Source organism: Pteropus medius, unplaced genomic scaffold (genome assembly GCF_902729225.1).
Source record: "Pteropus medius unplaced genomic scaffold, Ma_sr-lr_union100, whole genome shotgun sequence".
In the NCBI taxonomy this organism is placed as follows: Eukaryota; Metazoa; Chordata; class Mammalia; order Chiroptera; family Pteropodidae; genus Pteropus; species Pteropus medius.
Window position 1 is genome coordinate 7,237,976 of NW_024351730.1, and position 26,005 is coordinate 7,263,980.

Consider the following 26,005-nt stretch of genomic DNA (forward strand, 5'->3'; position numbering starts at 1 on the left):
GTTGGGCAGGGACCGCTGCTCTAATGGACAATCTTGGCTCCAGATCTGCTCCTTGTGCTGGCAGACAGGGCGCCATCACAACTGGACAACTCCACCTGCCCAATCTTACATTTTTCTTTTAATTTTGCGCAATCCTAATTCTGGCTCAGCAACTGCCTCTCCAGAGAACTCAACATGTGACAATTAAAAATGTTAAATTTCCTGAAGTTAATCAGTTCCATGATCATATGAGAGAGTCTTTTTCTTAGGTGACATGTGGTGAACTGTTTAAGGTTATAGACTCATGATCTCTGCAATTTTCTTTAGATCTAGATATATAGACAAAGATCAAGAAAGAAAAAGACAAATATAGCAAAATGGTTATGTGATGACTCTAGGTGAAATTAAGATAAGCATTCACATTACTATTCTCACAACTTTTTTATATGTTTAAAATTTTTTCAAAAATGTTTTCAAATGAGAAAGATCCAAAAGAAGAAGCATCCATTCTATTCCCTTCTTCCTGTGTGTAATTAAGTGAGAAAAAAGGTGCTTGGAGCTACAGTAGCCATTGGCAATAAGAGAAAGGTCAGGTATGTCCCCTGTGGTTGGATATTCTGTAAAATGCTGCCAAATAACAACCAAAATGATATACCATGAAAAGCAAAAAAGCTATTCAAGAAAGTCATGGTTCAAGTGTGAAAAAAAAATGACAAGACTTTGAGCAATTAATGGATTACAGAAGAGAATCCATTCATCTTTGATCCCGGGAACATCATTCTTCTACTGGCATGGGGTCATGACACTGGGATGTAGAGAAGGAAATGGAACCACAACTCACTACTCCACTCAGCTATGAATATTTGCACAATAATTAAAAAACATAAAAAACATAGGACCAACATAAAAACAAAGCACCAAAGACTTCAGTGAAGTTCCAGAAGAGAATGCAAATGCTTTCAACCTGTCAGTATAAAAGGTACAGTTGATAGAAGCTGGGAGGATGGGGGGCGGGGAGGGCAAGAGAAAAAGAGAAGCAGGGAAAAGTATAGGATTTGACTTTTGAATCCTGTAAAACTACAAATCTCTTGACCATTTTTAACAATTTTTAATGAGATGAAACTCACATACCATAAAACTCACTAATTTATCATTTTTAATTAAGTTATTTGTCTTTTTATTGTTGAACTGTAAGAGTTCTTTATATATCCTAGATAAAAGTCCCTTATTAGATACGACTTGCAAATATTTTCTCTCATTTTATGGGTTGTTTTTTCATTTTCTTGATGGTGTCCCTTGAGGCACAAGTTTTTAATTCTGATGATCCAATTTATCAATTTTATTGTTTGTTACTTGTGCTGTTTAGTGTCATATCTAAGAAGGCTTTGCCTGACCCCCCAAGGTCACTAAGATTTATTCATATTTTTTTCTAAGACTTTTGTAATTTTAGCTGTTCTATTTAGGTCTCTGATCCATTTTGTTAATTTTTGTGGATGCTGGGAGGAAGCAGTTCAAATTCTTTCTTTTGCATGTGGATATCCAGGTGTCTGAAAGGACAGTTCTTTCCCTATCAAACTATCTTGGCTCCTTTGCAAAAAAAAAAAAAAAGAAAAGGAAGGAAAGGAGGAGGGAGGAGGAGGAGGAGGGAGGAGGGAGGGAGGGAAGGAAGGAAGGAAGAGAAGGAAGGAAGGAAGGAAGGAAGGAAGGAAGGAAGGAAGGAAGGAAGAAGGAAGGAAGGATCACAGGGTTTATTACTGGATTCCCAATACTATTCAATTGATTTAATGTACTGATGTTTTTATTTAAGGTAAAATCCACATGATATAAAATGAACCATTTTAAAGTGTACAATCCAATGGCATTTAGTGTATTTTCAACCCTTCTTTCTAGTTCCAAAACATTTTCATCACCCCAAAAGGAAACCTATACCCATTAAGCAGTCACTCTCCATTCCTCATGCCCCTGGCAACCACTAAACTATGTCACTATGGAATTACCTGTCCTGGATATTTCATATCAATGGAATCATACAATATGTGATCTTGTGTGTCCAGCTTCCTTCATTTAGTATGAAGTTTTTGAGATTCATGCACTTTGTAGCATTTATCAGTACTTCATTCATTTTAATGGCTTAATAATATTCCATTGTATGGATATACCATGTTTTGGTTAGCCATTTCATCAGTCGATGTACTTTTGGGTTGTTTCTACCTTTTGACTAATGTGAACTGCTATGTTAAGTACTGCTAGGAATACTCATGTACAAGTATTTCTTTGAACACCTCTTTTCAATTCTTTTGGGTACATATGTAAAAATGAAATATTTGTGTCATATTGTAATTCTAGGTTTAACTGTTTGAGGAGCTGTCAATTGTTTTCCACAGCAGCTGCAACATTGTACACTCCTATCAGCAACATCAAAGGGTTCTGACTTCTCCATATCCTCCCCAACACTTGTTACTTTGTTTTCTGGCTCATTTTCAAATGTGACATCCAGAATTCAACACAATACTTCAGGTGTAGTCTGGACAACATCAATGTTTTTAGCACATAAAACACAATTAACTCAGATTAGATCATATAGGTTTCAAATCTTATTTTGACATTTTTATAACATTAAAATATAACACAATGAAAAAGCAATTATAGTACTCAAGGCAACACAGAATAAAGGCATCCCATGTGTTATACTTCAGATTATCAAGATAAATGTGTTGTCAACTTACTGTAATTTAAGTTGATAAGTTTTTTAAATTCTACGAATCTCTCCTCAACCATATAAAGTTCAACAGGAAAAGTTTTCCCCATGTGTTCACAAAAAAATAATAATAAACTAGTAAACCTTAAGAAGTTTTGTGTTTCTAATAACAGATTATTTTATTGAAACCAATTTCCCTATTTCCTTTAAGAGCATATTCCTAGCTCAAAAATCTTTTACAAAGCCTTCACAGGTTGTTCCAGTTTAAAATAGCCTCTCTCTGCTTTGCCCTTTCATGATACTGACTACTATCTCTACGACTCACTTTGACACTCAGTCATCTGATGCTTGGTATTTATTGCTAGTTAACTGTTTGATAATTCACTGTTTACAGTAGGGCCCTGTGGAGAAGAGACTCTCATTACTTTCTAACTTCATCACGACAAATATAGTATAGGGCTTATGAAAAGGTAATTCATATATTTTTCTTATATTTATAAACCTATAAAGAATTAAAGTGAAAATTATCTGACAAATCTGAAGACACTTTAGAATCTTCTGGTTCTGCAAGGTGATTGTCATGTGGTAACAACTAAAAGGGAAAGCAGGGTCAAGCAGGGAGTTCCCCGAGATGAGGTAGCTCTGTGCATAGTGTGAGGTAGCGGACAAAGGGTAGGAAAAAAATGAAAACACAGGAGATGAAGAAAAATGTGGAAAGAATAATATTCTGGGGCTCAAGTGAAGAGAAGCAATGGACATCTTTCTTTCTGAAAGGGGAAAACTAGGTATAGAGATATGTTGAACTAGACACGGGTTTAATTCAGCAGACTGTGTTGAGAAAAAGAAAATGTTTGTTTAGCTCCTAATATGTATTCAGTTAAGTACTGTATCGGTTTCCTGTTGCTGTGGAGACAAACTACCACAAACTTAGTGGCTTAAAACAACACAAATTTATTATCTTACAGTTCTGAAAGTCAGAAGTCTAAAATAGGTCTTAACTGGAATAAAATCAAAGCGTTGGCACAGCTGCCTTCCTTTCTGGAAGCTCTAAGGAGAATCCATTTTCTTGCCTTTATGGGTTTACAGAGGCTACCCATATTTCTTGGCTCATGGCCCCTTCTATCTTCAAAGCCAGCCGTGGCAGGCTGATTTCTTCTCATAAAGCCATCTCTCTGGTTCTGACTTTTCTGCCTCCCGCTTCTTCTTTTAAAGACCCTTGTGATTATATTAGGCTCACCAAATAATCCAGGATACTCTCCCTATTGTAACTTTAGCTCATGAGCAGCCTTAATTCCATCTGAAACCTACATTCCCTTTTGTTGTGTAATACAAGATTCACACGCTCCAAGGATTAAGATGTGGGCATCTTGGGGAAGCCATTATTCTGTCTGACACAAGCACTATTTTATGTTTTCTTTTTATTTAATCCTTTTAACAACTCAGGAAAATCGCCTTTTACTCGTTTTATACATGAGGAATCTGAGGCTACCCATGGAACTTTTAGAGACGTTACATAACTTAACCAGCCAGGCTTATAGACAATACCATTATGTTTGTGGAACTGAACCAGTAGAACTGGGATTCAGATAGCACATCCTCCACTGGCCTACTTCTAAAGCCCTCCCTACTCTTTTTTCTATCCGCATGCACATGCGCGCGCGCGCGCGTGTGTGTGTGTGTGTGTGTGTGTGTGTGTTGGGATGAAGGGAAATGTACAAAAGTACATTTCTTGCCACCTAATTCAACCAATATCATCTCCCTTTCATCACTTTATAGTTCAGATCTCTGCGCATGATTCTGTTTAAAGAAAGGTTTTTAAACCTCTACACACCATGCTACATTCCATTCAGGTTTTAGTGTATGAGAAGAGGTCCTATGTTAAGAAACAAGGCTAAAATTACATGAAAAGGTAACATATTGGATTTGAAAATCCAATGCATTTATGTATTTTTGATCCTCTTAACAATTTTGGATGAATTACAGAATTTAAATTTATAGATTTCTTCCTAAATTGTACAACTTTAGGTTCCAGATTTGAACATATAAATTATTTTTAAACTATTTCAAGCACTCAGATAAATTCCCCAACGTGTAATATATTGGGTTAGAAATTATCAATATTTTAATATGTCTTGACACATATAACCCATTATTATTCAGGATCCCATCAACCATATGGGAAAGTATCTTGTTTTAAAAAAATGATTATTGGGGTTTGATCTAAATGATCTCCAGGTATCTCTTCTCATCTACTAATGAACTCATGATGTTCCTTGGCCCTTCCTTAAACACTTGGGTAACAATAATTTTCTTTGTATGTCCTGAAAAGACTAGAGACACAGAATAAAGATCAGGGAAGGCATCTGTGATTGATGGCTGAAGCCTTGGTGTTAGATGGTTGACAAGTCTTGATTAAATTTGCAACTCTAGAGCCATTTTTAGCCTTTCCTGGGTATGGCCTTTGCCTCGAGAACCTGATGAACCCACAGACCTCTCACTAGGAAAATGCACATGAATACATACTCAAAACTTTTCATACAACTTATTTTATTGGATTTTCAATTGATTGCCAACACAGACCATATAAAACCAGTCTTTGCAAGGATATCTGTATGTCTCAATTTTGGTTCTGTGCCAAAATTTGCTGTACCCAGGAATAAAATCCAAACTATGCAATAAAACAAGCCACACTTTATTTTTGACAATTAGATACCAAAGTAGTGATGACTGCTGGCTGTAGAGTCTCTGGCACCACAGTACAGTTCTAGGAGAAATCCCACCTCTTTTATATTATACTCCAGGGAAAGTTAGGAAAAATACACGTGTTAGAAGGTTCAGTTCCCGAGAGTAAGAGAAGAATAATGTTGACTGAATTTAATGAGTGTTTCCCAAAACAGTAACATTTTATACTTGTATATATTTATAAAATGAAAGATATGGTTTCAGAAATTGGAATGTATTAAGATAAATTTTAAATATTTGGGAGGGAAGATCATATCTCCTATGTTCCTACTACTAAGTCATTCAAAATGTATTATGTTCAAAGTGGAGTACATGTACCCTTCAGAGGAAGGTTGATCAAGCTAATAGGGTACGAAGAACATACTAGAAGCTCATATACATACGTGTAATCTTAAATTCAAAATTTGAGCTTTACTAATATTCAAAAGGTGAGACTGACACCAGCACCCTCTCTGGGTCCTGTGTCAGGCTGCTTCAGTCTTGTGGCACTGATATGAAGTATGCTAGATACCACAGATCGGCTCACTTGACCTACGGTCTACCTATGGGCAATTTGAAGAGCACATTTAGTTGTTTTAGTGGCAAGCACAACTGTGAAACTACAAGTTTTGTCCATATCATTCCAGTGTTCATTCTCCAGCCTCCTGGGTTACAAGAAGCAATGTGACAGTAGTAGCAGCAGCAGAGACTCCTTGATTAGACTTCCTAATCCTGGATTGCAACTATGAGTCTGTCCTGCAGTTTCCGGGGTGTCTGGAGACAAGTGCAGCAGAGATGGCACAAACTCTGGATTCCAGCATATCCAGGGGTGCCCTCAAAGCTCCCCTTGTGCGTGACCTCTGTATTGCCACCCTAAAACCTGCTGTTAGGCCCTGCTAACAATTCTATAAGAACCTAATACCTCATATTAAATCTCTTCTATCTTAAAATACTCAGAAAGGTTTCTGTTTGTGACAATGAATTACAGTAGGTAAAAGTCTCCTAAAGGAAAGGTGATAGTTTCACATCCTGGAGAATCATTTGTGATGTCCTCACTTGTTTGTTCATTTTCAACATACCGCAACATCCTGCAAGTTACACAGGCCCAATTAAGTATATTTGCAGATCTCATTAGAATCATATCACTCACGAATGGATTTTTGAAAGATTTTTGCAAAGAAAAACAGATAAAATATATCAGCAAAGCAAAATACGAGCAAGCAACAAGAAAATAAAAGCACTAACGATAGTGCTTTATCAAAAATTGTAAGGTAAAAAAGTGATTATCTTATAAAATATAAAACAAAACTACAAAAATTTTAGGAAAAAACATAGGGAAAAAATATTTGAGACCTAAGACTAGGTGAAGACTCCACACACATGACACCAAATTCATCAAAGAAAAAAATTATTAAATGCAGTACATAAAAACTTGAAACTTTTTTGCTGTGTTAAAGACCCTGTTATGAGGATGAAAAGACAAGCTACAGACAGGAAGTTCTGCCAACCACCTATCTGACAGATGACTTTTATCTAAAATATGTAAAAAACTCTCAAAACAACAATGAAAAATAATCCAATTTGCTCATTAGGGAAACAATTAATTTGCCCATTAGGGAAAGGCAAATTAAAAACACAGAGGTATCACTATACAACTATCAGAATAACGAATATTTTTAAAATAGTAAAAATACCAAATTCTGGCAAGCATATGGAAAAACTGGATCTTTCATACATTTCCAGCAGGAATATACAACCACTCTGGAAAATAGCCTGGCAGTTTCTTCTAAAACTAAACATGCTTACAATATAACCCAGCAATTGTACTCTTGGGCATTTATCGCAGAAAAATGAAAACTTTTGGCCACACAAAAACCTACACACAAATGTTCACAGCAGTTTTATTCATAACAGCCAAAAACTGGAAACAACTCATATGTTCTTCAACAGGTGAATAGTTAACTGTGTCCTATGGTACATCCATACAATAAGTACTACTCAGCAATAAGAAGAAATGAACTGCTAATACATAGGACAACTTGGTTCTCTACAGCATTGTGCTGAGGGAAAAGAGTCAATTTCAAATGTTACATATAGTATGATTCCATTTATGTAACGTTCTAAAATTACACAATTATACAGATGGAGAACAAATTAGTGGTTGCCAGGAAATAGGGATGAGGAGGGTAGGGAAGAAGGGGACCTTGAGGTACATGAGTAAGTTTCTTGGCAGTGATGGAACAGTACTGTATCTGGATTGTGGTGGTAGTTAAATGAATCTACACATGAAATGTTATCAAATTGCACAGAACTATACACACGCATACACATGAATGAGTGCATTAAAAACTGTGAAATCTGAATATGGGTACTTAATAGTATCGTGCCAATGTCAGTTTCCTGGTTTAATGTTGTTATTCATATGTTATGTTACATAAGCTATTTAAACTAGGGGATGCTGAATGAAGGTTGTACAGGACTCCCTTTACTATTTTTACAACACCCAGAGTCTATAATTTCAAAATTAAAAGTTTTTTTTTAAGCAACGACATTCAATAATACTTATTTTTAAAATTACTATTTTAGGTGGAATAAAGAACATAGAAATAATGCACTTTAAAATGTTTTTCATCTTCATCTCATTATTTTCTGTTAATGTCTTATTACGTACATAACATGTAGTATACAGTTTACAATAAACTTATACATATTAGGAATGAGGACACAATTTCTCATACTGCTGGGTGTAACAAAATTTCTGCAGGCCTCTGTTACAGAGGCTACAAAAGTCTAAGATTCTATCTATCCCTTATTTTTACTAGAATAGGAAAAACACTGGACTGAGAATCAAAAAGAAATCAATTCTGTCCACAGTTTAAATAAGTCACAATCTCCCATCTACAAAATGTAAGAGCTGTATTAGATGATTCCCAAAGCCATTCTAGCTTTAAAAACATGACTCTATGAGTTCCGCAACTCTATGAGTTCTGAAACAACCATAAAGAAATCTATGACTAAAACTCTAACAAGCATTAACTCAAAGCATACTAAGGGTTTAATATGGCCAAGAATAGTAAATACAAGCCATAGTTCTAAGTTATCATCAACACAAACATAGGAAATGACATCAATGAAGATAATTTTACCTCAAAGAAAAAAGATTACCGAAAGATCCAGTTTAAATATAAATATCTAGATAACAGGCACAAATGGCCAATCTACGTGCATCCTCACAGTTCTTTAAGGCCTCTGATTTCTATGCATAGAATTACATTAGGTCTGTTTTACAACAAGTATCCTGGTGTACATGCTTGGGGTTGTGATGGGTCTTAAAAGAAACAGAATATCAAGATATCTGAAAAAGAATTATTTTCCATCCACTCAATTAATTATTCCCCATCCACTTGAGTTAGACCTAATAAGACAGAATTTAAAGAAGTCTACTGTTCAGGAAAAGTTAACGACATCTACAGGGTAATTACACAACCGTTTTACCACCTTCTCCTACCCAGAAACAGTCTGCCTACCTGAAACAGTCCAAAAAAAAAAAAAAAAACAGGAAAGAAGAAAAAATCCTCTAAGCAGTAAAAAACAATAACCAACATAACAAGGTCGTAGCACTAAAGATCCATGCACAGGAAGTCTTTTAGTTTCCCACCCAGAGGCTTTTAACATTTTTAATCCACTATTCAACAAATGTGATAATGGGTGCTATTCTCATGGAGCACTGAAAATATCAAATTAGAAAGATAAGGAAACTTCTACAGGCAGGTGTGATAAAAGCAAAGAGATACAAACAGCTAATAGTAAAATCATAAGCAAATCAACCCCCCAAACCAGACACAATTCAGAAAGAAATGGTTTTCTCAACAAATGAACAAAATATGGTGGTCTGTATACTACTGACTGAGAAGAGTAATGCTGGAAGTTCTTCCCTAAAAAAACTGTTATGATTTCACTGATACCCAAGACACATAAATGGAACCAGCAAAGTAATACTTTTTTACCAGTATTATAGACAGCATAATCCATCTTAAATAATGGGGAACAAAACTGAAGATTGCATTTAAATAACCATTCCAGCATTAAGTATTGAACTGAATTATATCACATCTGAATGTTACCATGAAATAAACATAACAAAAAAATAAAACAGAACAAAATAAAAACAGGGAATCCTGAGAAGTTGAAATATTATGCTGAAATCCATTCAGGCAACAAAGCATACATGCAAATATTTTATGAACTAAAATATGAGACTGCACTGCAGTAAGTGAACAAACTAATACCCCTTTCTCATCAGATTCCCAGACACCCTTTAAAAAAAAAAAACTTTAACCACTCTGAAGTATGGATGCTCTGAAATAGAGATGCATCTTACAATTGCTGTCATCCAATTGCAAGATGTAGTTGGTGAAAATCTTATGTTGACATCTCCTAGAAAGATGGAGAAAGTGGCAGTATCAAAATGTCTTATATTTGATCAAAAATGGCCAATCAAAATAATTATCAGAAGCCTGCAAAACTACAATCAATGGAGATAATTACAGAAAATTCTCAACAATAAATTGCAAAGTTTTACCTTAAAAGATAGTACATATAAAGTACTTATCACACTACTTAGTAAACAATAAATTTAGCTACCCTTATTATTACAAGAAGGAAAATACGGACTAGTAGAGCTGATAAAAATGGCTATAGTGATCAGGCAATCAATAAGCACTTATTAAGTGCCTATAAGGTCACCAGCATTGTGTGGGGGCAAATAAAGGTCCACCACATTCAACCAAGGAAGCACTATTTTTGATCAAATAAATGGTGAGCTGCACAAGTACAACATTTTGAACCAATAAGGTAAACATCACATTATATTCAGCAATAATTATAACTTACTATTTTCAACTCAAGTACTGTTCTTTAAGTCCAGCAAGCAGAACTTGAAACACAAATTGTTTACTTGAAAAAGTCGCCAAATAATTAAACAAATATAAAGAAGTGTCACCAAAAGAAGTCTTATGGTTTTCTCAGGGCTGAGGTCCGTGGGGGAGGGGAATTTCTTTTCTCATTACTGTCCAAGCTTATGTAGAATAAGGATTTAGATAAATTTTTAAAGAAAATCTTTCTAAACTTGGAGCTACACACATTATACAAGAACCCTCTCCAGTCCTAAGATTTACACATTGAGAGGGACCAATTTATACAGGAATGCACATTTACTAAAATGTTATTTTTCTCTATATGAAATGTCTAGAGCAGGCAAATGTATAGAGATGGAATGTAGATTAGTGGTTGCCTAGGGCTAGGGCAGGAGATTGAGAAGGTGATGAAAAAGTTCTAGAATTGACTGTGGAGGTGGTGCACAACTCTGGAATATACTAAAAACCACTGAATTGTACACTTTAAATAGATGAGTTGTATGGTATGTAACTAATATCTCAACAAAGCTGTTATTTTACTTTAACTCTGCACAAAACATGACAAATTCATAATTGCTGCATTATGGTCAAACTCCATAGGATGTACCTCTCTGTCAGTCTTCCAGGCCTGTTTCACCCCATCACTGACAGTCCTACAAGGTTCCTTTCTTAACAATCCAGTTCTTTCCCCACAAATACACAGAATGGGCAACAGGAATGGCAGGGTGGAGGGATCCATTTTGTAAAAGTTAGAAATACTTCATTCTATATTTTAATACAAGTGATTTTTCAAATTAATTATTTTTATAACACTAAAAAACCTTGATAAAGGCATCTATTATAATATTTTGAGTTTAAAAGATTGTATTACGACTCAATCAGCAAAATATGAATTATCTGCTAGAACTACAGTCTCCAAACTTTTTAGTACCAGGGACAGGTGCTCCTATGAGAATCTAATGCCTGATGATCTGAGGTGGAGCTGAAGTGGTGATGCTAGTGCTGGGGAGCAGCTGCAAATACAGATGAAGCTTCCTCACTGGTCCGCTCACCTCTTGCTGGACAGCCCAGTTCCTAACAGGCCACTGTAGGGTCCGTGGCCTGGGGAGTTGGAGACCCCTGTGCTGGAAGAGAGATGTAGTCTCATAACAGCAGTCTGTGAAATGAATAATCCCTGTAGGGTGTAAGGAAAGACACACCAATGTGGAATTCCAGAAATATGCCACATAGGAATAGCAGCATTAAAAAACATTTAATAGGTTCCATGGGCCCCAACCCACCTCCTGTAGCTAGGATACTTTGGAAGAAGCTATACAGAACAATAAACCAGAGTGAATAATAAATTCACTTAAGCTTGCACTTTGTTTTCCCTGCCTTTAATCCCCATGTACCACGCTAAGAATCCTACTCAGAGGAGTTCATAACATACGGTAGAGATGGACTTGATCTTACCTTCAATGCCTAGCTTGGTGCACAAAGTAGGTACAATACTCAATAAAAATTTGCTGAATGAATGGAGATTTCTCAGTTAATTAGGCCAACTGACTGCCAGTGGCTGAGCTGTCTATTTAGGATCTTTGGAAACCCCTTTTCCCCTCTGGGTGGGTGAAGCACTTAAACAATAGAATCCTATCACCTACTTCATCAGCCTAAATTGTAGTTCCCTTTTTTGTGAGTAAGGTAGAGTTAAAGTTTCTGTGCATTCCTTCTCTGGCTACTAGAAGTGCCTGTTGGCAGTTTCAAAGTTGTTTAATGCTCTCTAGAAATGAGAGAAATCAAGAAATGAGAAGAGAGAGATTAAGCTTAGACTATATACTCCAAATGTATTTTAGGGTAAAGGCAAATAAACTGTTCAAGGATACGGATTTTGATCAATTTTTGAAATGATTATGAATTCTATGTTTTGAATGCGCACATACTGGTGGTGGCCTTATAGCTCAAGAAAAGGTAGAATAGAAATTACTGAGCCTGAAAAAATAATAAATAAGTGTATAGAAATTGATTTCCTTTCTCCATTCCCAGTAAACGCGACTTACTAATTAAAATTTTCAAGTATGACAGTTTAAAGCATTCCTCTCTAAAAGCAATAAAGGGGAAAAAAATCTAGAATAAATACCAAACCATTACCAATAGTTATGTGATAAAGGCAGTGTTATGTATTTTTAATTAATGTATAATTTCTAAATTATACATTTGTCATATTAATATTTTTCAATGAGCATATGATACTTTGGTAGTAAGGAAAATAATGATTTTCTTCCTTTAAGCACTTTCCTCCCATTTGTCCCTCTCAAAATTTTGAACTTTTTTATAGCTTATGGTTTTACAGAATTCTAGTGGCCTAATAAAACTGCTCAAGTACTTTAGGCAACAGTAAAAAAAGGTGGGGAGGCCTCTAACTTTTGTTAATGGTTTTTACCAAAGTCTACAATATAATGAAGACATAGACACATAACCATACTGTAAGTCAGAGCATGACTTATACTGTAAAAGAGTTTTACAAGAGCAAGAGGAAAGAGCGGTCACAATTAGAACAGAAGAGCTTGCAGACAAGGTGACATTTGAGCTGGGTTAGATGAATGACCGGGTAACAATAATTGAAATTCAAGCACATGCTCTGTACCCCAAAAAATATTTTATAGATAAAAATAGTTCAGGTAGAGAACATACAACCAGCCAACCACCAAACATACTTTATTTTTTAAAATTCATTAAAAATATATTATAAAATTTGCTATATAAAGCAATGAAAACTTTGCCACCTCACCTAGGTTTCTTCTACTATCCCACTATTCCTTTACTATTTTAGTATGAATCCTGTGTTGTCATTACTTTGCACCTGTTACTGCACCGAGATACACACTATCTTTTTCCTATGGATAATAACTTTGCATCTTCCCATTAAACTGTCTATTTTTGAGAGTAATGACTATGATTCATTTCTATTTTATCTTCCTATAATATTCCTGAAATGGGTATTCAATAGATAGTGACAAATTAAACCCACTTCTAATAATTGTGACAATAAGCTATCATCATCACAAAAGATCTGTGGAACAGATATTATAAATAATTAAATCACCTTTTTCTACACAGGACGAAAAGGTTAATATATCTTCCCCTAGATACTGAACCAATTGCTGTTCTTTGGTGTAACTCATTTAGAAAGGTGTTTAGTAAAAAATAAAAATAAGTCTCTCAAGCAGCCTCTAGAGAATATTCTTTTTCTGTCACAAAGACCTAAGACAATCCATTAATTGGGCACTAGAAAGGTAGGGGTGACAGTGAATTTGCACAGAAATGGAAGAGTTCTAGTTCCCAACGATCTCAAGGGACAACTCAGAACTCAAGAAACGTCTTGGCAATGTGTATATATAAGACAATGTGTTTAAAACAATGAGAAAAGCTCACAGGAAAAATATGTTTTCCAGGAAACATAACCTAGATATTTCAAAGGTAATTCTTTCTGAATGTTTTCTTTTTATGTGCTTTTAAAAGTTCAGAAATTCTCTTCTCTATTGTTTAAATAAGCTGGTAAGTAAACAAAGATATAAATTTAGAAATTTATTTTAATCTTCTACTTTCTATTATGAAATAGAAAGGAAGATTATGCCTGCAGGTTTTGCCTGACATCCTTATCACAGAAGAGGATTAAAGAGGGGAGGGGTGGAGATTAGGTGTAACAATGTCAGGTACTATCAAGATTACAATAGCATAGGAAATATAGTCAATAATAACGTAATAACTACGTATGGTGTCGGGTGGGTACTAGTCTTATGGGGGTGATAACACTGTAAGTTATATAAATGTCTAATCACTGTTATATACCTGAAAGTGATATAATATTCTAGGTCAACTATAATTTAAAAAAAACTTTTTTTTAAAGATTACTTACAAAAGATCATGTTTTATAAATTTCCTAAACTCTGTGGGAAGAATAAAGTGACTCTCAGACATTATCTAAAATTAGTTTTCAATTTCCCAAGTATAGTTTCTCATTTGTTATTGAGCTTATAATGTTCCCCATCACTGAGAAAGTTACTAAACAGTGAGTTAATCAATGAACACTTTAGGAAGTAGTTAGCATTGCTTAAAAAAAAAAAACAAAACACTAGGCCAAGTGTTCTGACAAAATTCACTCTTCTACAGAAGTAATTTTACCAAATAACTCAGAATAGAAAATAAGACAGGATGGAATGATATTTTTAATGAGTAGCAAAAAAGACCACAGAATAACACATCTACTGTTACTTTGTTTATGGGGTTATAACTTGCACATAAAAGTACAAAGTATTGCACAAGAAGAAACTGTCAAAAATGAATGTTTACAAAAACATTCCTTTTCTAAGTAAGGTCTCTCACAAGGTATGTACTACTTCTAAATATGATTTTTTTAGCAAGTATTGACAGGTATACTGTAGCGATAATGCTCAAGATGAAGAAAACCTCTTATAGTTATTTTATCCATAGTAAAAGTTACTGTTACTAATGGTAACGGCTATGAGTTCAGCAGTAATTAACTTTACGGAAGATATTTGCTAGGCAAAACAGTATTTTGCAAAACGAACTTTATTTCTATCAAGTCATTTTTCCCTAATCTCATAGACTCTAGTAACCTGGTTTTCTTTTTTCCCTTCTCCTTCTAAAAGAACCTCCGCCAGTTAGTCGAGGTAATTAATACTTTCCACAGTTCAAAGGTTAAGGCAAATTTGGCTCTACGTGGAGCTCTTGCTCTCACCAGCACCCCGCCCACTTTTTTTCTTTTCAAATTATGTTGACCTGAGAGAGTTTAATGCTCCCATGTAATTGCAAATCTAAGAAAGAGGAGATTTTATGTGTCGAGAAACGAAACTGGAATGGAAGGAAAGACCGACAGCAATCAAGAACCACTTCGTCCTAGAATTCAGCCTCGGCGAAACACAGGAAACGAGCTTATGCCCAAAGAACCTGCCGCCCAGAAGACACAACTTCCATCGATCCGCAAAGAAAAGTTGCAAAGAAGAGCTCAGCGCCCAGGCAGCCTGCGCGGGTGCGAACTGAGAGCAGCAGACACTCAGCAGGCCTGGACAGCCCTCGGGCGGTGGCTGCTGCGTCGGTGGGGCCGACTCCGGCTCCGGGTCTGGGGGTGCGCGGCCAGCCCGAAGCCACGCGGGCACAGCGCCCGCATCCGCACCCCTCCCCACGACCGCGAGCAGTGGGCGGAGAGATGAGAGCAAAAGAAAAGAAGGACAATGCCGGGCAGGCGATTCCGCACGCTCCACGGGTCCCCAGCACCCCTTCCGCCTGGGGCCGCCAGGTGCCTCCCCAAGGTTGCTCCTCCACCCTCCTTTCACCGCCGGGGCGGCGAAGCTGGGGCGGCCGACCTCCCTCCTCGCAGCCACCGCCTTCCTCCCCGCCGGGCGGCTCCCGGGAGTCCGCGAGGCGGCGGCGCGCGCGAGCCGAACAGGGCGCGCTAGGAGAGCCCGGCGCGCGAGGGGAGGCGGGCGCGCCAAGGGAAGGGGGCGCGCAAGGAAGCGGCGCGCACGAAGGGAGCCGGGTGCGCGGGGGAGCAAGGCGCGCGGCGATCCCCCGAGGACCCGCTGCCGCTCCGGCGGGTTTTCGGTTAAAGCGGGGGCTGCGCCGCGATTTAGTGTCCGTTAAGAGTCTTGGCCCGCGCGGCGCTGCTTGCCAGCCATCCTGGCCCACCTCTCCCTCGGCCCCAATAAGGAGGGACAGCCGGGCGAGGGCCGGCGACCTCGTCTCCCTCCAGGGCTGGGACTGCCGGTCGGTGGGCATCAGGGTGCCTGCCCCAGGGCTGGAAGAGAAAGTGAAATGAAGCGCCTTTCCCCAGGCAACACCTACCAGTAGTCCCCAGTCCAAGTGTAGCTGCCTCCTCCTCTGGCGTCGCTGGTCCCCGCCCTCGGGCCCAAGGCTCCGTTCTCTTGACAATGGCACGTCCCCTTTAAGGAATAATCCGATCGGAACCGGCCTGTGGTTAAACCTCCCTCCGACTCTGATTTTAACCGGATTTCTCCCTCTCCCCCGGAGCCCGACGGGCGCTCGGCTGTGCTGCGAGTTCTTCCCACCCCTTCTCCGCCCCGCCCACTCCCTCGCCTTTCTGATTGGCGAGAAACAATATAACAGGAACAGCAATCCTCGCACTCCACTGGCCAGGCCAGTCGCCGTTCAAAGTTACCCCACCCACTCCCTTTATCCCGCCCCTTTTCCCGGGTTGGTTATGCCTCTAATCACTCTCAGTCCTCTACTCTATCATTGCTTTGGAGAACTGGCAGTCAAGGCTCATCCTCCCGCCTTCGGAAAGCGAACTTTATTTTTATTGGTAAAAGGACATCTTCCTGTGCACCTGATTGGGCAAGGTAGGAGTTAGTCTGCACGCCCCTTACCCATTATCGCTCTCCCTTTACGGATGCGAGAAATATACCCGCAAATTCCTTCCTACTTTGCCTTCTAAGTGCCTTTCCTTTTAAATGCTGGTAAGGGTCGTGGACAAAAATCACAGTCTGTATTGGAAATAGCCGGAAAGGGAAAAGAAAAAAATTCAAAAGCTTCTCCAGATGTGTATTATATCTGGATCTGGAATCTCATCCAGTGAATGGAGTGGTTAAAATGAGTTAGAATACCTGAAATTCTAACTCCTCCTGAGATTTACTTAACAAGTTTTCACTCGGTGTCCACTCCTACCATCGATTCCACTGGCATGTCGCTACCCCGAAGAGCTTTAACAAAGCTATAAGCAAATCTGGAGGTGTCCTTGTTTTTCTCTCAGTCGTTCCTTTAAGAAATCATTTAAATAATTTCCATTAAAAGTTCCATTTAATTCACGTCCTCTGTGTTGTCTTGGCGTTTGTCACGAGTGCTATTACTCTTCTGAAAAGACTGAATAGATGATTCCCCTCATGCCAACCTCAGGTCGACGACGTCTGTCCCCCTTGCTAGAGTTGTAGCAAAGGGAGCCCAGGTTGAGCCCGAGAGGGTACCAGGAGTCTATTCCTCGAGGAAAAGAAGCCTAGCCCCGGAAGCTTAACCCTGCAGCAAAACCTCACGCATGAAAAGAGAATTTTGTGGCAGTCTGTTGGGATATGCGTTAAGAACCGAAAGGTTTGTGACTACTAAAATTGGGTACAGTTAGTGGTTTGGTACCCATTTAAGAATGTTAGGGGAAAACGTTTAAGTTTTACAGTGAAGTTTAAAACTTTAAACCTCAGGATATTTAATGCATTTGCGGTGATCGCCCAGCTGAACCCACCAGTGCCAAGAAAGTGGCAGCGCTCAGCAGTACCCTAAAAAGGGAGTTAAGCGCCAGAAAAAGGGGAATAAGCATCGGTAGTCGATGGGACTTCTAGGTGAGTACAGGTGAAAAATCTCCCAGGGATATCCATTAATATCAAAGAATGAGAAAAGAAAAACATTGTAGGTTGTTTAGGTGTTTCTAGTGGAGTCAAGAGACAAGGAAATATCTGGACTATAGTCATATGGCCTTCACAGATATATCTCATTAAGTGTCTATAACTAAATCCCTATTTTCAGCCTATTCCGTTTGTTTGCTTTTTTTGGTGGTTGCCTTTTTTTCCCCTACAGCCAAGGTAAAGTAATACTCCTGGTTTTCTCTTGATTTACAACTCTCAAGCTTTGAGGCTGCTTCTGGGTTCTGACATTCTATATTAGAATATAATCAAAATAAGAATATTCTATATTCTAATATCTAGTATGATCTTGAAATAAAGTTTCATACGTGTATACAACTGCAAGTTTTTATTCAAGGTCTAGGTGATGACTTCGAGTTCTTTGTAAAACACCTGCTCTATATGACATCCAGATTGTTTTGTTACACCAGCATATTGGGTTCATAACTCCAAAGGACAGTCTACAGTAACCTTTAGATTTTCTTCCTTACACTTAACCAATCACGCTGAGATCATTACCAATAATTTATATGATTTCTTATTTCATATTGCCCACAATAGGATTATTTATCACTTTTTAGTTCACACGCCCAGCCTCCTGGTACTAATACTCCTATTGGTATTTCACATTGAAGAATAATTTAGAAAATCTGCAAACCTGGAGCTTCCAATATACAGATCATTCTTAAGAATGTTCAATGTTACTGAACACAGTCTCAGTTCCAACCATGAAGAAATTTACAATTTGCACTTTCCCCTTCAGAGGTATTTTATCTTCTACTTTCATTTCCCATCTCTAAGCCAAATCCCCAATTCTTTAAAAACTTTCACCATTGTGCAAATGTGACTAAAGCTTTTTAACATCCTTGTATAGATATTTATTAAATTCATTTAAAGGGTAAAAAACATTGTGATCACTTATTCTCCCTGTTTATATACAAAGGTAAATCAAATCAAAGAACTACCAGTTAAATCAGTAGTTTTTCTCAAAAAAATTGTTACCATTTATATTGACAATTATTTTCAATTCACCATACATTTATTTAGTAACTATTATGTGTTGAGTAAAAATAGGGAAAGGAATGATAAATATATCTCCATTCTCCAGAGAATATAATGAATCTCCATATTCTATATATAAGTGGCACAATTTTACCTCTCACCCAGCACTTGGGTGGATCCCATCTACTAACCAGCGATTTTCTACAGTAAAATTAAGAAAAATCCAATTATTAGAAGCTGTTAACCCAAATCTCTTCCATTAGCCCTTTATTGATATTAACAAGAATGAGACATATTAAGAGAAAATATGTTCATAGTAATTTGATTTCATAAAGAAATTTCAAGAAATATTTTCTGGGTTTCTATAGAAGAGGCCTAATGTGTTTCTTTGTAAAATGAGAACTGATATTCATTGAGAATATGATTGAAAAATCTTCAATCAGCAAAAGATTCAATTATGTTCAGTACTCTACTCGTATAAGGGCTGTTGAGTTGGCTCTGACTCCTGACAACTCTATGAATGAGTGATGTTCACAATATCCTGTCCCCAAAAGCCCTGCTCATCTCCTGTAGACTCATGCCTATGGCTTCTTTTATAAAGTCAATCCACCCATATTTGGTCTTCTTCTTTTCCTGTTGCTATTCTACTTACAGAGGCAGAAAGGAAATACTAATATATTTTCAGAAAGATTTCCAATTCTCTCCTACTTGAAACCCTTCAAAGATTCTCTAGGCATATATTGAATATAGTCCAAGTATCTCCACAAAATATACAAGTTCCTTTATAATCTGACTCTAGGTTACCTCTCAGATTTCTTCTCTGGCCACTCCATTGGCTGCTCTGTCAGTATCAACGATCCTGATTTTTCAAGTCATAATGCACTTGGGCATGTGGTTCCCTTTGGGCAGAACAGCCATCCAGTCCATATTCACCTAGAACAGTCTCATTTCTGTCTATTAAACCCCAACAGAAACGTGAAGACTTCTTTGATTGAACCCCATTTCCTGACTTAATTATTTCTCTATTACATACATCTATTATTCTAATTACAGGTATCACATTGAAGAAAGAAGTGGGGTTTTTTTCTGTCTCCTGCACTAAACTGGTTTGCTCTCAACAGCAAAGGCCATATTTATGCATCTTTACATCAGCATCATTTAGGACGATGCCTGCTATACTGAAGCCTTTCAATAAATGCATGTAAAATTGAGTTGAATGAGCAAGACTGAAAACAATAAGGTTAATTTACAATGTGAAAATCTAACTATTTCATGAGTGTTCTAATTAATATTTTATTATAAATCTATCATATCAACTATTCTAGACCACTAGTTCCCAGACTTTTTAATTTCATGGACTAGTGAAAATTGCAAAAAAATTTCAGGAACTGACATAGGCTTAACAACTTTTTACTTTGAAAAATAAAGGTATAAAAATAAATATAAATAAACCCTCTATTCTCTCAATTATTTCATAAAATAAGAATATTTTAAAATCAAAATTTGAGAAGTGTAAAATTTCAGAATCTTAATACTTTGAATACATTTGACAATAAAAAAAATTGTACAAATCTCCAATGGAGTCTAGAATACTCACTGCATTTCACATTGATGATGCTTCTTTTCATCTATTGTAAAAGGTAATTTAGAAATGAAAATATTCCTAAGGTGTTTTCCCACATAATGTCCATGGTGGGGGTGTGGGAACTATTTAACTTTTAATTTTCCCTCTACGCATAAGTAAACATTACAGCATCATCACTAATTGACTTGCTAGTTTCCTGTCAGAATATTAGTAGAGAAACTCTTATTATTCATGGAGGCACTTGAAAAATGCTGCTTTTTTTTTTTTTTTTTTTGCATCTATCATGTCTTACAGAATTCCCTTCCTTTCCTCTTGGGAAGCTTACCACTCTTTAAAAAGCATCGTTTAGAGCGCTAGTTAAGATAGCAGAGTAGGAAAAATGCTGTGCTAGCCTCCTCTCCCAACCACATCAAAATTACAACTAAACTACAGAACCGTCATTGAGAATCGCCTAATGTCTAGCTGAACAGAAGTCCTGTAATTAAGGATGTACGGAAGAAGTCACAAGAGACTGATAGAAGGGGCAAAGATGCTGAATGGGCTGCTCTCACACTCACGTGTAGCAGTTAAAAATGAAGAGGGATATTTCAGTTGCAGAGGCTTTCCCTGAGGAGTGAAAGGTTCCAGCCGCACATCAGGCTCCCCAGCTCAGGGTTCCAGTGCTTGGGAGAGAAGTCCCCACAACTTCTGGCTGTGAAAACCAGTGAAGGTTGTGACTAAGTGAGACTTACTTGCAGATAGACTCACTTGCTTGGAGCTCTAGCCCTGGGGCAGCAGCTCAAAGTCATCAGGGACATATTGTGAGGATCTGAATTGTCTGGCTTCCATGCAAGGGCTGGAGGGGCAGTTTTCTTCCAGACAGAAGTGCTGGCAGAAGGCATGTTCCATTGTCGAACCCTCCTCTGATCCAACATGCAGACACAGGAGGCACCATGTCTGAGTCTCCATCAACCTGGCTGACATTGGTTGCCCTGCTCTGGTGATTCCCTGAGATCCCGCCCCACTCAACTTGCTGGCCCATCCAAGCCACTTCCAGTGGCTTTTCAATAAAAATGGCCTGTCTTGGCTCATGCTGCAATATTTACTAAAATCTATCAAAAGTTCACAAATCCCAAAAAAGCAACGTCTGTCCTTGGCATGCTCATGCCTCTTGCTAAGCAGCCCCTGGCATTAGCAGCTGCCAGCCTCGATTCACAGCATAGCCTCTCCTAGGAATCTCCAAGCCCAGCACAAGTGGCAACTATCCGCAGGTCACTTATAGCTCATTCCAAGTGGCCCTGGGCAGGGCACAGATAGTAACTGACTTTAACTTGCCAGACAGATCCTCCTAAGAGGCCCCAGAACCAATAAACCCAGTGGCCAGCTTCAGACCACATCAGAGCACTACCCAACAACCTCCATAGATGACACATCCAAAGAGCAGAATGGGCAGAGTGGGGCTAAAGTGATCTTGCTCCGCAGGGTCAACCACTGCACAACAGCTCCTCCACTGTTATCATGGCCAGTCCTTACAACCAATCAGTCTGAGGGTCAATCTCTCCCACTGACATGCCGACAGCACCTAAAGCTCAACTACAACAGTAGTGCACCCACAACCCACACAAGGGACACACTTGGGGCACCTGGCTCAGGTGACCAGGGGGAACTGTGCCAGTGGGCCCCTCAAGACACCTGCTACATAAAGGCACTCTACTAAGACCAGGAAACATAACAGCTCTACCTAATATATAAACATGAAACCAAGGGAGGCAGCCAAAATGGGGTAACAGAGAAATATGTCCCAAACAAAAGAACAGAATAAAGCCCCAGTATAAGAACTCAACAAAATGGAGACAAGCAATCTACCAGATGCAGAGTTCTAAACACTGGTTATAAGGATCCTCAATGATCTCGGTGAGAACGTCAACAAAAAGACAGTAAACATAAAAATGGAGGTAGAAAACACAAAAAAGAACCAGTCGAAAATGAAGAATACAATAACTGAAATGAAGAATACATTAGAGGGAATCAACAGTAGATTAGATGAAGCAGAGGATCAAATCAGCAATTTAGAAGATAAGGTAGCAGAAAACACCAAAGCAGAATAGCAACAGAAAAAAAGAATCTAAAAATATAAGGATAGTTTAAGAAGCCTCTGGAATACCAACATTCACATCATAGGGGTACCAAAAGGAAAAGAGAGCAAGGAATTGAAAAACTATTGGAAGAAATAATGATGAAAAACTTCCCTAATCTGGTGAAGGAAATAGACTACAAGCCCAGCAAGCTCAGAGAGTCCCAAACAAGATGAATCCAAACAGGCCCAAGACACATCATAATTAAAATGTCAAAGGTTAAAGACAGAATCTTAAAAGCAACAAGAGAAAAACAGATATCTACAAGGGAGCTCCTATAAGACTATCAGCTGATTTCTCAACAGAAACTTCGCAGGCCAGAGGGATTGACATGAAATATTCAAACTGAGTATTTGAAAAAATATGAAAATCAAGGACCTACAACCAAGATTACTCTACCCAGCAAAGCTACCATTTAGAATTGAAGAACAGATAAAAAGCTTCCCAGACAAGAAAAAGTTGAAGGAGTTCATCACCACCAAGCCAGCATTATAAGAAATATTAAAGGGACTTCTTTAAGAAGAAGAAGTGGGGGGTGGATAAAAAATACGAATAATAAAATGGAAGTTAACTACATATCTATTAACAATTACTTTAAATGTAAATGGAATAAATGCTCCAATCAAAAGACAGGGTGGCTAAATGATAAGAAAACAAGACCCTTACAAGAGACACACTTCAGATTCAAAGACACACACAAACTGAAAATAAAAGGTTGGAAAAATACATATTGAAAATGGCAATGAAAAAATCAGTTGGGGTAGCAATACTTATTCCAGACAAAACAGACTTTAAAACAAAGGCTATAACAAGAGACAAAGACGGGTCCAATAATTCCGCTTCTGGGTATTTACCCAAAGAAGCTCAAAACTCAACTTTGAAGGGACATGTGCATCCATATGTTCATTGCAGCGTTATTTACAATAGTCAAGATATGGGTGCAACCCGAGGATCCATCAATAAAGGACTAGATAGTCTACAGCCATGCCACCCTGACCATGCCCGATCTTGTCTGATCTCAGAAACTAAACAGGGTTAGGCCCAGTTAGTACTTGGATGGGAGGCCACCTAGGAAGACTGGGTGCTGTAGGCATAAGAATAAGTAAGTAAGTAAATAAATAAAGAAATAAAAATAAAGAACTCGATAAAGAAGTTGTACAAATATACAATGGAATATCACTCAGTCCCCCCGACAAAAAAAATGAAATCTTGCCACCTGCAACAACATGGGTAAACCCACAGGGTATCGTGCAGAGTAGAATGAGTCAGATGGAGAAAGACAAATGCCATATGATTTTACTTACATGTGGACTATAAAGAAAAAATAAATGAACAAACAAAACATAAAAATCTCTTAGATACAGAGAACGTTTTGAGGATTGACAGATGGAGGGGTTTGGTGGGATGGGTAAAAAATAGGAAGGAATTAAGAAGTACAGGATTAAGGAGAGGGAAAAAAAATGGCGTAGATGATAGTGGCTCTGGCAACCAAATCAAAGTTATGACAGAAACAACAAGCAGCAGCAAGGAAAAACTGCCTGGGATCTAGATGAACAAGCCATACAACTAGAGAGAAATCCAAGAAATCACCCTGCAACAGCAGAAGGTAGGATAGGATAAGGATATGAAACTGCCTGGTCTTAAGTGGCGGAGTGAGACGGAGGCTGCGGCAGCAGCAGAAGCCTCTTAAAGGGGCCGCATCCCCGAGAGGATTTTCACGGTGACGGACCTGCTCAGTCTGAGCACCAGTGCAGATATGGCTGCGCACAGGGGGCACCAAGGACTTACAGGGAGACATTGTCGGAATGAGGGCCAAGGGGAGACTCACTCTACAGAAGTACTGGCGGTATCCATTGTTCCCTGTTGAGCCCTCCCCATACCAGTACGCTGGACACAGCACCGCCATAGCCGTGACTTCATCAAACTGGATAACAGAGGTGCCTTCGCTCAGAGGATTTCCTGAAACCCTGCCTCCTCCAACTCACGCCCCCACCGAAGCCATATCCAGGTGTGTCCTTGCAGAGTCCAGTGTTCCTTGTACACACTAAAGGCAGCTGGCCTCGGTTTCTGGTGTGGCTTTTTGAGGCAACTATAAGCACAGCGTCTGTGGATTGCTTGTTGAATCGTAACAGATGGCCCTGGAGAGGCAGAGGCTTAGACTAAATTTGGCCTGCAGCTGAACCCCTCTCAGGACTGTGCCACTGGACACCTACTTCACAAATCCACACTAATAAGACCAGGAGACTTAGGAGCTTTGCTTAGTACATAGAAACAGACACAGAAAGGCAGACAAAATGGGAAGACAAAGAAGCAGAAACCATATAAGAGAACAGAACAGAGATCCAGATATAATGGAGTCAAGTGATCTAACAGATGCAGAGTTCAAAACTCTGGTTATAAAGATGCTCAATGATCGTTTGACTAAATTCAGTGAGAATTTCAACAAAGAGATTAAAAAAAAAACATAAAAATGGAAATGGAAATTATAAAAGGGAACCAGTCTGAAATGAAGAACATATTATCTGAGATGAGAAGTATATTAAATGGAATAAACAAAGGAATAAACAAAGTAAATAAAGAAGAGGATCAAATGCGCTATCTAGAGGACAGGAAAGCCAAGGACACTCAATCAGAATGGTAAGAGATAAGATGCCAAGACTAGAAAAATAATTTAAGGAGCATATGGGACACTATTAAGTGTCCAAATATATCCATCTGATTGGCGTAACTGAAGAAAATCAAGATGTTGAATAGCTGTTTGAAGAAATAATGATGGAAAATTTCCCTGATCTGGTGAAGGAGATGGACATAAAACCCCAGGAAGCTCAGAGAATTCCAAAAATCAGGGATCCAAAGAGGCCCACACCAAGACACATCATAATTAAAATGCCAAAGTTTAAATACGAAGAAAGAATATTAAAAGCAGCAAGAGAAAAACAGATAGTTACTTATAAGGGAAAACCCACAAGACTGGCAGCTGATTTCTCAAAAGAAACTATGCAGGACAGAAGGGCTTGGCAAAAAATATTCGACAGGATAAAGACTCAGGATCTACAACCAAGAATACTTCATCCAGCAAGGATATCATTTAGAGTCGAAGGACAGAAAAAGAGCTTCCCAGACAAAAATAAACTAAAGGAATTTATCACCACCAAGCCAGTATTACAGGAAATGTTGGAGGGACTTCTTTAAGAAGAAAAAAATACAAAAGACTCACTTCAGATTAAAAAACACACACAGACTAAAAGGAAGGAGATGGAAAAAGACATTGCTTTGATGGACCTACAAGGTATTTACGTCAGACAGAGAAAGATAAACACTATATGATTTCACTTATATGTGGAATCTAAGGAATAAGAAGAACAAACTGATCAAAAACAGACTCACAAATATAGTGGACAATTTGGTGACAGACAGAGGGGAGGGGAGTTTGGGAGCCTGGGAGAATGAAGTGAAGGGTTAAAGAAGTACAAATTAGTAGCTGGTGGATGGTGACGGGGATAGGGAGCACGGCATAGGGAATGCAGTTAGCATTAATACGTTGGCTAGGTCAGGGGAGGGAGGGAGCAATTGGGGGCATCGTTTTA

At 38.3% G+C, this 26,005-nt stretch overlaps 2 protein-coding genes and 1 pseudogene across 14 annotated transcripts in view; 1 reads left to right on the forward strand and 2 right to left on the reverse strand.

Moving 5' to 3' along the window:
* FRYL (FRY like transcription coactivator) overlaps positions 1-26,005 on the reverse strand; it is a 271,172-nt gene that overhangs the window by 219,676 nt on the left and 25,491 nt on the right. For 7 of the 13 annotated variants that reach the window (XM_039845167.1, XM_039845164.1, XM_039845160.1 and 4 more), the window contains exon 1: positions 16,156-16,393. The exons of 1 other annotated variant lie outside the window; for it this stretch is intronic. The gene's annotated coding sequence lies outside the window, so the exon portion shown is untranslated. Of the gene's footprint in view, positions 1-16,155; positions 16,395-26,005 lie in introns of those variants that run through there. 5 more of the 13 variants (XM_039845152.1, XM_039845156.1, XM_039845159.1 and 2 more) reach the window with 1 other exon arrangement.
* On the reverse strand, positions 7,276-16,147 carry LOC120588045 (translation initiation factor IF-2-like). The gene is made up of 3 exons (XM_039845178.1): positions 11,955-16,147; positions 11,367-11,488; positions 7,276-9,835 (listed from the first exon to the last, which is right to left on the reverse strand). The coding sequence occupies exon 1, from the start codon at positions 16,087-16,089 to the stop codon at positions 15,247-15,249; it is 843 nt and encodes a 280-aa protein (XP_039701112.1). The 5' UTR covers positions 16,090-16,147; the 3' UTR covers positions 7,276-9,835; positions 11,367-11,488; positions 11,955-15,246.
* LOC120588469 (uncharacterized) lies at positions 23,393-23,511 on the forward strand (annotated as a pseudogene).